Genomic DNA, 11,677 nt, shown 5'->3' on the forward strand with positions numbered 1-11,677 from the left:
ATACCCCTTTTCCACCAACGCGAACCTAGTGCTGGTTCGCAGTTGAATATAGCGTTTTTTCTCGATATAACTGTGCCGCCGTGTTAACACATTACTACGGTTGCGGGTCAGGCACTCTTCACGGTAAGAAGAAATTTTAGGATAACGCTTCCGATTTTGCTTGTGTTGAAAGTGCTGCGACGGAAATGGCGACAGATTTACCAACTAGCCACATCTGTCCAATATGTAAACAAGTCGGGCAGTTTTCACGGTCGGGAAAAATTATGACAACGTCTCACGCTCAGGTACAAAACACAGAAGAGCTGACATTCGCTTTTTATATTGAAGGTAAACGAATGATGTCTACAAATTATTTTTATTTATTTTTTGTTATATTTTTCCATTATTTATTTAAATAGTTTTGCTTTGTAATTGTTTTTGTTGATCATTCCTTATAAGAAAGAGTAATATTTATTTTTATAAATGAAGGGAAAAAGAAACCTTGCTGTCACAGTTGACAGTTTATAGATTATAGCCTAAATGTGCCAAGAATAAAGGTAGGTTAATTTTTGTTCTTGAAATATTTGTTATTTTTTTCTCTCCAAAAGGTCTTCTAGTTTTCCCACTAGGAAAAAAGGTTAGCTGACCTTACAATTCATATATGTATGTGTTTGTGACAAGTGGTGCTTTGTTTCAAGCTGTTTGTTTATAGGGTGAACGGACATGGAACAACGCAGGCACACATTATTATAAGAAAATAGCGAAAAAGCGTCCGTCTATTGGCAACCTGTCCAAATTCCTCCTTCTGCTGAACGAAGTGAGAAAAGAGACTGGCTCGCGAGGCTAAATTTGTCCTAACACTGGGTACTGGCTTCTGATTGGTGCGCGAGAACCAGGGGTTTTGACCATCGACATGCATGAACTAGGCTTGACGGCACGGGTTTTGCTCGATGTACCGTCCGACTATGGGTAAGATGGTAAGAGTCATAATTTAAGTGGTGATATCTGGAATTCACGTTTTAGATAGTCAAAACTGAATTGTAGATATCTTTAATTGGAGTTACATAGAACTTAGTGGCGAAACTAGTCGAAATCTAATTAGAGATATTTTTAATGAGCGTTTTGACTTGTCAAAATATAATTAGAGATATCTTAATATATCTGTAATGTGAAACCACACAGGTTATTAGATGTTAAAATGGCTTGCCATATTTTGGCTAGTAATATCTTAGATTCAGTTATCCAAAAAGATCATTTAGATGTTGTCAGGATTCTGCCTTTTTCTGTTTCTGTTTTTTCCTTTTCTGGGCCGCCAGATGGCGGTACTTCAGTTTGTATTTCAGTTTGCTCACTCTTTAGTTACCCCTGTGTTAATTGTATTATTGTTTTCAGTTATTCTGTCATTGTTTTTCTTTGTGTCTCGTTATCCCTGCCTGCTCTGGTTTGATTGTGCTTTGAGTTCACCTGTGTCTTGTTATCTTTGTGGCTCTTTAAAGTTACAATCTCGAAGATTTCTGTTTCGTTCTCTTTGGCGGTACTAATGGCGAAAAGCAGTAATTGCAGGTGTGTTTTTGGAGCTCACTTCCCAGAGATCCAACCAGTGTCGCCTGTGTGACGTCAGTCAGTTGGCACCTGGGCCACGTCAACTATTACATTACATTTACTGCATAAGATGGTCTTATCAAGAACGTACTTACACACTTCTTTACATACATTACTACATTTATCCATTTACATGCCAGCTGGGTAAATGACTGAAGCAATGGGGTGAATATGTGATCAAGTTCACAACGGTCTTTATCCCACCTTACGGATGAACATCCTTTACACTGCAGTTGAAATTGCCGGTTCCTCCTCCAACTGTGTCTGACACTACCTGTCCTCCGTAAATTTTATACTGAATAAAATATGGTTGTTATAAAAGTAACGTTATGTACACACCCATTCATTGTCTAACATTAGGCTAACTTAAGCTGCCTTTACACTGCTGAGCTGGGTTAAAATGCTGCGGCAGACCTGGGGTGGAATTAGTGATGATCAATTTCCACAGACGTTCTTTATCCACCCTTTACCCGGTATGAACATCTTTACACTGCAGTGAAGAATTTGCGGGATTCCCTGCGGCTCGTACAATTATGTATCTCGTGCACACTAAACACTGTCGTTCTCGTGAATGATTGTTGTGTGATATTTTTGAAACAACTGCCTTCCAAAATGTTACCGCTGGTGTTTCTGGTTTTGCTAGCAAACTGTTCGAGAATGAAGCGGAGCTAGGTGTTAAATTAGCAATCAGAACAAGAATAATAAAACAAAAACAAAGGAGATTTCATCAAAAAAGGGCAAGGCTGAAGGACCATATGAGGAAGCGTAATAAAATAACGCGAATCCATACTGCTGTATTCTTTTTTTTTTAGTTTTCTCTGGTTTGACAACTTTACACTGAAATCAGACCTGGCTCTGCTCCACCTATACCCTGGTTAATGCTCTATGTAAAGACGGCTTTATTCCGATCATTATAATATATTGATGAACTTCATGGCAATGTAAATAACGGTAACGTTAAGGCCAATTCAGATCAATGATTCGCAACGAGACAAAACTGTTTTAGAATGTTGCAGAGAAAATTGCAGGGGTGTGAACTGGTTATTTGCAAAGCGTCTGAAGCCGTTGCCTGGGGTCTCAAAAGCCCCACCTTGTCAAATCGCCAAGTGCAGCTAGAACGTTTACAATCAGACGTCTTGGAATTTTGCAAGTTGCATCCAGTCTCGTAGCGAATCGTTGATCTGAACTGACCTTTAGTTAGCTACATTGCAACGTTGCAACAAGGTAGCATTGCATTCGAGACACGTTTTGCGAGGTCGGTACCAGTCGGTAGCATTAGCTAGCGTTTTTTCTAATTGTTAGCTGACATTAAATTGTGTTAATTATATTAGCTAGCTAGCTAACGCAACGTTACCTGATATGAGAGATGGATACTGTGCGCAACGTTGTCTAAACTAATGTTGCCTTTCTTGACATGATCCGGTAGCTAGCGTTAGCTGTGCAAATAGCTATGACTATAATAATTTAAAGAAACTTTAATTGTTCATCAAATGTACTATGAAATCTACATCAACAAATAATATGACCTCTCATGTTACACACAAACTTTTTAGGGTTCCATAACCCCCCCCCCGGCGGACCAACCACTGATGGGTGATGGAAAACACGTCACTAACTATGCACTGCTTGTGATTTTTTCCCAGGAATGTCGCCACAGACACCCAGTTCTTTAATCAGAAATTATTATATTAATAATAATATAAATTATTATAATAATAGGCTCAGTCACCATTGTGTTACCTAATTCAGCGAAAGATTCTTATAAATAAAATCAAACTAAATCTACATCAATATTAAGAGAAACTCTTGTGGCCTTCCATGGCTTCCTGTTTCACTGGAGGATTAAACTGAGAACCTGCTTGTGAAACCCATTTTTCATCTTCACCACAGAGAAAGACAAAGAACTGACGAATGAAATAAAAATGGTTGCTGACCTTTGAAAATCAGGCAGTGGATCAAAAAATAAACTGAAGATGCTAGTTACTACTGTGAGGGCAATAATGAAGAAGTTTTAAACTGCTGGAGGGCAGCATGGTGGTGTGTGTGGAGTTTGCATATTCTCATCCAATGTCTGCATGGGTTTCCTCCCACAGCCCAAGACATACAGGTTAAGCTAACTGGAGACACTAAATTGCTTGAATGTATGAGTGTGTAAGTGCATGGTGTGTGTGGCCTGTGATGGACTGGTGACCTGTTCAGGGTTTTTTCCTGCCTCTTGCCCAATGCATGCTGGGAGAGGCTGCAGCCCCCCTCAAACCATGTCCAGGAATATGATGTAGGATGGATTGAAGGATGCATATACTGAAAAGAAAAATACGGTGGTGGATATTTAATGTTATGGGGCTACTTTGCTCACACTGGTCCTGGGGCCCTTGTTAAGGAAAGCAGCATCGTGAACTCTACCCAAGTACCAGGACTATTTAGCCCTAAACCTGACGACCTCTGCCAGCAGACTGAAACTAGTGGATCTTTCAGCAAAACAATGACCCCAAATTCACGTTAAAATCCACAAATAAAAAGGTTAACGATGCAGAAGCATCACTGTGCAATGGCTACAACAGTCTAAAGGCTGCTGAACTCCCTGAAAACATGTGACTCAGTTGAACAGCACAGCCCATAAGCATGGATCAACAAAGACATCAGGATCTGGAAAGATTGTGGGTGGAGGAAGAGTCTAAGATCCCTCCCAATGTGTTCTCTGGTCTTATGAGACGTTATGTAAAAAGACTCAGTGCCATTATCCCTGCAAGGGGAGGGTGCACAAAGCACTGAATACAGGGGTGCCAATAATTGTGATGCACAATTTTTGTAAAATTGTATCATCTGAGAAATGTGTCATTTTGGTAGTTTCCATTATATCATTAAATATATTCCGTATGTTGGACAATGAAAATAGCCTATACCTCAGCACTGGTAGTCTTTATATTCAACGGTCTTAGTCATTGTTATCATGGGTGCAGAATATTTTGGAGGGAATTGTATTGCTGTACAAGTTTATGGCTCAGTTAATTTCCAGATTTGTCCCTGTCTGTTCTATGAGATTTGATGTATGTGTGTGTCTGTGTGTATTATTATGTCTGTGCGTTATCATGTCCTTCTTGTGTGTATTTACAGGTCTGCCAATTTGGGTCAGAACCCACTTGTGAATCTGATCTGGTGTGTTCAGGTGTCCTGAGACAGGGGGCGCTGTTTCTAAAATGAGTTCCTCAGAGGAGACCGAGACTGACGATGGAACCCACGGCCCTGCGAGAGAGAGGTAAAAATGCATGAATCAGTGAGTTAATGTGCTGTGAGTTAGAGCTGCAGTAAGAAGATGAGTTTAACTGGAAGCTCTGTCTCCATGTGCTGTGAGTTAGAGCTGCAGTAAGAGGATGAGTTTAACTGGAAGCTCTGTCTCCATGTGCTGTGAGTTAGAGCTGCAGTAAGAGTATGAGTTTAACTGGAAGCTCTGTCTCCATGTGCTGTGAGTTAGAGCTGCAGTAAGAGGATGAGTTTAACTGGAAGCTCTGTCTCCATGTGCTGTGAGTTAGACCTGCAGTAAGAGGATGAGTTTAACTGAAAGCCCTGTCTCCATGTGCTGTGATTTAGAGCTTTAGTTAGAGGATGAGTTTAACTGGAAGCTCTGTCTCCATGTGCTGTGAGTTAGAGCTGCAGTAAGAGGATGAGTTTAACTGGAAGCTCTGTCTCCATGTGCTGTGATTTAGAGCTTTAGTAAGAGGATGAGTTTAACTGGAAGCTCTGTCTCCATGTACTGTGAGTTAGAGCTGCAGTAAGAGGATGAGTTTAACTGGAAGCTCTGTCTCCATGTTTTGTTCACAGGGTCAAGATAGATAGGGCTGGGTCACCTGTACCCAGCTGTCTGTCTATGAAGAGTGGCCGTTCGATGCCTCTTCCAATCAACTTCAGAGGAGAGTTCACAGGTGATCAAAGGTAATGAACCACGTTCGTATTGAATTAGACCTGCAGCAAGAGGATGAATTTACCTGGACGCTCTGTCTCCATGTGCTGTGAGTTAGACCTGCAGTAAGAGGATGAGTTTAACTGAAAGCCCTGTCTCCATGTGCTGTGAGTTAGAGCTGCAGTAAGAGGATGAGTTTAGCCGGAAGCTCTGTCTCCATGTGCTGTGAGTTAGAGGTGCAATAAGGGGATGAGTTTAACTGGAAGCTCTGTCTCCATGTGCTGTGAGTTAGAACTGCAGTAAGACGATGAGTTTAACTGGAAGCTCTGTCTCCATGTGCTGTGAGTTAGAACTGCAGTAAGACGATGAGTTTAACTGGACGCTCTGTCTCCATGTGATGTGAGTTAGAGCTGCAGTAAGAAGATGAGTTTAATTGGAGGCTCTGTCTCCATGTGCTGTGAGTTAGAGCTGCAGTAAGAGGATGAGTTTAACTGGAAGCTCTGTCTCCATGTGCTGTGAGTTAGAGCTGCAGTAAGATGATGATTTTAACTGGAAGCTCTGTCTCCATGTGCTGTGAGTTAGAGCTGCAGTAAGAGGATGAGTTTAACTGGAAGCTCTGTCTCCATGTGCTGTGAGTTAGAGCTGCAGTAAGAGGATGAGTTTAACTGGAAGCTCTGTCTCCATGTGCTGTGAGTTAGAGCTGCAGTAAGAGGATGAGTTTAACTGGAAGCTCTGTCTCCATGTGCTGTGAGTTAGAGCTGCAGTAAGAGGATGAGTTTAACTGGAAGCTCTGTCTCCATGTGCTGTGATTTAGAGCTTTAGTAAGAGGATGAGTTTAACTGGAAGCTCTGTCTCCATGTGCTGTGAGTTAGAGCTGCAGTAAGAGGATGAGTTTAACTGGAAGCTCTGTCTCCATGTGCTGTGATTTAGAGCTGCAGTAAGAGGATGAGTTTAACTGGAAGCTCTGTCTCCATGTACTGTGAGTTAGAGCTGCAGTAAGAGGATGAGTTTAACTGGAAGCTCTGTCTCCATGTTTTGTTCACAGGGTCAAGATAGATAGGGCTGGGTCACCTGTACCCAGCTGTCTGTCTATGAAGAGTGACCGTTCGATGCCTCTTCCAATCAACTTCAGAGGAGAGTTCACAGGTGATCAAAGGTAATGAACCACGTTCGTATTGAATTAGACCTGCAGCAAGAGGATGAATTTACCTGGAAGCTCTGTCTCCATGTGCTGTGAGTTAGACCTGCAGTAAGAGGATGAGTTTAACTGGAAGCCCTGTCTCCATGTGCTGTGAGTTAGAGCTGCAGTAAGAGGATGAGTTTAACTGGAAGCTCTGTCTCCATGTGCTGTGAGTTAGAGGTGCAATAAGGGGATGAGTTTAACTGGAAGCTCTGTCTCCATGTGCTGTGAGTTAGAACTGCAGTAAGACGATGAGTTTAACTGGAAGCTCTGTCTCCATGTGCTGTGAGTTAGAACTGCAGTAAGACGATGAGTTTAACTGGACGCTCTGTCTCCATGTGATGTGAGTTAGAGCTGCAGTAAGAAGATGAGTTTAATTGGAGGCTCTGTCTCCATGTGCTGTGAGTTAGAGCTGCAGTAAGAGGATGAGTTTAACTGGAAGCTCTGTCTCCATGTGCTGTGAGTTAGAGCTGCAGTAAGAGGATGAGTTTAACTGGAAGCTCTGTCTCCATGTGCTGTGAGTTAGAGCTGCAGTAAGATGATGATTTTAACTGGAAGCTCTGTCTCCATGTGCTGTGAGTTAGAGCTGCAGTAAGAGGATGAGTTTAACTGGAAGCTCTGTCTCCATGTGCTGTGAGTTAGAGTTGCAGTAAGATGATGATTTTAACTGGAAGCTCTGTCTCCATGTGCTGTGAGTTAGAGCTGCAGTAAGAGGATGAGTTTAGCTGGAACTTCTGTCGATATGTTTTGTTCGCAGGGTCCAGATGGATAGAGCTGGGTCCCCTGCACCCAGCTTTCTGTCTATGAAGAGTGACCGTTCAATGCCTCTTCCAATCAACTTCAGAGGAGCGTTCACAGGTGATCAAAGGTAATGAAACGCGTTCGTATTGAATTAGACCTGCAGCAAGAGGATGAGTTTAACTGGAAGCTCTGTCTCCATGTGCTGTGAGTTAGAGCTGCAGTAAAAGAGTTTAACTAAGTTGTGTCAAATGATTTATTCACAGGATTCACTGCTCACTGGATTTAAGTCGTTCAGAAGAGAAGAGTTCAGATAAACTGTCCTCCTCAGAACAGGTATGATATATTCTTATTCTATTTCAATATTTGAAGTTAATATGACTTTCAGACGATCAGATTGAATATCTAATCAGGTTTATTAATGTTGTAGAGTGCTCTGGCCCTCTTTGGCTCACAGATAGACCAGATTCCTTTGTAGGATCCATAAACGATGGCAGTGGATGACTCCAAACAGAATGTTTTAAAGTTCAAAGGCTTTATTTGTCACATGCATATACATACATACAGTGAAATGCTGGTGCGACAAACTCCTTGTAGACTGTGCAACATAACGCTTCAATAATAATTATATACAGAAAAAATAAATAATACTAATAATATAAAATAATATAAGATATGAATACAAATTAAAAGAGAGAAGAATATAAAGAGCAGTTATTTAAATAAAACGAGCAATACAAATAAGTAAAAGAAAGTAAGTTCTAATATAAGTCCTAAAATAAGTCATAGGAAGTGTTGACGTGTTGGTAAAAGTTTGGCATAACATTTTTTAAGGTTTGCCTTGTTGAAGTCCCCTGCCACGATGAGGGCAGCGTCTGGGTGCTTGGTCTGTAGTCCGCTTAGCACATCATGTAACACCGACAAAGCCTCGTCGTGTCCGCTTGTGGTGGAATGTAAACGGCCCTAGTGATCACTGCGGAAAACTCCCGGGGCAGGTAGAATGGACACTCAGCACTCAGTTTGTATAGTTAGCATTAAAAAATGTATTGCACTGAGAAACTTAATTCAGCTCAACAACTAAATTATTCCAAGGACATTCGTGATTCATCGCAAGTAGTGTTCCTAAAAACATAAATCAGGAGCAAAAGCTGCATTTCCAATATAGGCTTTAGACCTGCTACTTGTTGTGTTCTAAAGCAGTGGTCCCCAACCTTTTTAGCGCCAAGGACCGGTTTAATGTCAGATAATATTTTCACAGACCGGCCTTTAAGGTGTGGCGGATAAATACAACAAAATAAAATGATACGACCGGCAAAAAAACTGTGGTATATTGTAAATATAATAACGTGAATCCACTGTGTACTCGTATGCAACTTTATTAGCAGCGTCCTCGTAACATCGCGCCAACAACATAACATGAGTAACATCCTCTCTGCCCCCTAACGCTCTCTGGTCGCTATGGTAACATTTAAACATGCCTTAAAAATAAGATACAGACACACCACAAAAACGAATATAAAGTGCATGAAAATTTTAACTCACCATAACGCTAAATCAATGGGAGCCCTGAGCTTGTTTCTCTGCAACGAGACGGTCCCATCTAGGGGTAATGGCAGACAATAGCCGCGTTTCCACCGCAGGAACTATACCCCGGAACTAGGAACCTTTTGAGGAACTCAGTGTGTTTCCACCGCAGGAACTAGGGTCTAAATTTAGTTCTGGGGGCTTTGTTTTACCCCCCAAAAGGTTCCTGCTCGGGGGGTAGTACTTTCCGAAAGTACAGGAACCTTTTGGGTTGAGCTTGCAGCGCTGAACATTTCTGATTGGTCGAGTACTCACGGGATTTTTTTGTGTCTATTTTCAGGCGCCATGTTTGAAAATATGCAGGCGCAAACCAATTTATTTTCATAATAACTTAAAATCAAACTTGTATGTTATGCGGCGCAGTAGCCTACTTTTGGTTATAGCCTGCCAACGTCTTGCAATTATAACGTGTGCTCTTCTGTTCTTTTCTTGCTTTAGTATTCGTTTTATAAAATGCGAAGCATTCGTGCTGGGACAGCATATTACGTACTAAAAAATTCAAACGGATTAATTCGGTTGCTGAATATTTTCTTCCGGATTTTCTTAGCCCGTTGTAATTGACTCAAAACGTTTGATACAGTTATGTGAGGTATGCGGTAGTTCTGCATAATTCACATTGGTGATACAGTAAAAGCAAACTGGAAATCACCTTCCGCACTTTTTGTCAGGGTAAAATAACAGGTTAATGACACCCGAAGTGTGTTGCTTATGTCCAGTCTACTCCGATAATTTTGTTTTGGTTGCTGTCACTGCAGAAAACCCCGCTTCACACAGATAGGATGTCGGAAATGTATCACGTGACCGAGATGTAACGGAGAGAATAAATAATAACAAATAAAACATCGTTCAGACTCAGATAATAAATAAAACGGCCCGGCCCGGTACCAAATGACCCGTGGCCCGGGGGTTGGGGACCGCTGTTCTAAAGCATCTTTTCCTGTTCTGGCCTTCCTACATGAAAAAACATGAGACACTGCAGGCATTTAGCAGTCACTCTTATTCAGAGCGACTTACACAACTTTTTACACAGCATTTACATTGCTTCCTTTTATACAGCTGGATATGAACTGAAGCAATGCAGGTTAAGTACCTTGCTCAAGGGTACAACAGCAGTGTCCTACCTGGGATTCAAACCTCTGACGAGACCAGCGCCTTACCCATTATACTACACTACCACCCATAATAAAGCAAGGCTTTGTTTCCATGGCTCTGATACAGCACACCTCTTCATGTGTTTATTTCACTCTGATACAGCACACCTCTTCATGTGTTTATTTCACTCTGATACAGCACACCTCTTCATGTGTTTATTTCACACTGATACAGCACACCTCTTCATGTGTTTATTTCACTCTGATACAGCACACCTCTTCATGTGTTTATTTTACGCTCTGATACAGCACACCTCGTGTTTATTTCACACTGAGACAGCATACCTCTTCATGTGTTTATTTCACACTGATACAGCACACCTCTTCATGTGTTTATTTCACACTGACACAGCATAACTATTCATGTGTTTATTTCAGACTGATACAGCACACCTGTTCATGTATTTATTTCACTCTGATACAGCACACCTCTTCATGTGTTTATTTTACACTCTGATACAGCACACCTCGTGTTTATTTCACACTGAGACAGCCCACCTCTTCATGTGTTTATTTCACACTGATACAGCATAACTATTCATGTGCTTATTTCAGACTGAGACAGCATACCTCTTCATGTGTTTATTTCACACTGATACAGCTCACCTCTTCATCTGTTTATTTCACACTGATACAGCAAAACTATTCATGTGTTTATTTCACACTGATACAGCACACCTCTTCATGTGTTTATTTCACACTAATACAGCTGACCAGCAGCCCTGTGAAGCAGAAGGATCTCACTGACTCACTGGAGAGAGATGAGCCACACAGTAAGAGTTTTCACTCATTGCTACTGTGTGTCCATTTGAATGCTGAAATGAGTTTAGCAATCGAATATAACAGAGTACAATGTTTTGATTTATAGCATCTACACTTTCATAATAGTGTTTTACATCAACAGTCTTGCATATTGAAAACATCACACACTACATATACACAATGGTGTTTAAATTAAAATATTGCATTCAGCAGTGATTATGGGGCAAGCAAATGCATATGAGATTAAATGTCCCTGAAAGAGATTCAGATCTGGTCTGAGTTTTTATCCAGGATTAATGAGCACTGAGCATAAAAATTATAAGATGATTAAATTACTACCTGACCCATGAAGACCATATTTACCACATCATACTAAAAAATTAAGAAATTGAATGTGATAAAGGAATTGAATCCTTTTTCATTGTTTCATATGTTTTCATTTTGTGTGTAGAACAGACTGTGAGAAGTGTGTAACACCTTAAGAGGTGTGTAAACCATTGTGAAAATGGACTGCATATGTATTTTTTTTTATTTTTTATTATCTGTTCTGTTATTTTAAACATTGTTTCTCATGTTTCTTCTCCTCAGATAAATCCATGGAAAGAGCCCAGCAGGCACTGAAAACTGCTCTGAAGAAGAAGTTTGAATGCATATTTGACGGTTTAGCAAAGCAGGGCAACCCAACCCTCCTCCATGAGATCTATACAGAGCTCTACATCACAGAGGGGGGAAGTGGGGGCGTTAATGATGAACACGAGATCAGACAGATTGAGATAGCATCCA

The 11,677-nt window shown here is 41.0% G+C and overlaps 1 protein-coding gene across 1 annotated transcript in view; it reads left to right on the plus strand.

Moving 5' to 3' along the window:
- Positions 1–11,677, plus strand: part of LOC135245706 (NACHT, LRR and PYD domains-containing protein 5-like) — a 281,523-nt gene that overhangs the window by 85,302 nt on the left and 184,544 nt on the right. The window contains exons 7-9 of the mRNA XM_064318950.1: positions 5,401–5,511; positions 6,525–6,635; positions 7,417–7,527. Of these exons, the coding sequence (XP_064175020.1) occupies positions 5,401–5,511; positions 6,525–6,635; positions 7,417–7,527 (333 nt within the window). The remainder of the gene's footprint in view (positions 1–5,400; positions 5,512–6,524; positions 6,636–7,416; positions 7,528–11,677) is intronic.

This window comes from Anguilla rostrata, chromosome 19 (assembly GCF_018555375.3).
Source record: "Anguilla rostrata isolate EN2019 chromosome 19, ASM1855537v3, whole genome shotgun sequence".
Lineage (NCBI taxonomy): Eukaryota > Metazoa > Chordata > Actinopteri > Anguilliformes > Anguillidae > Anguilla > Anguilla rostrata.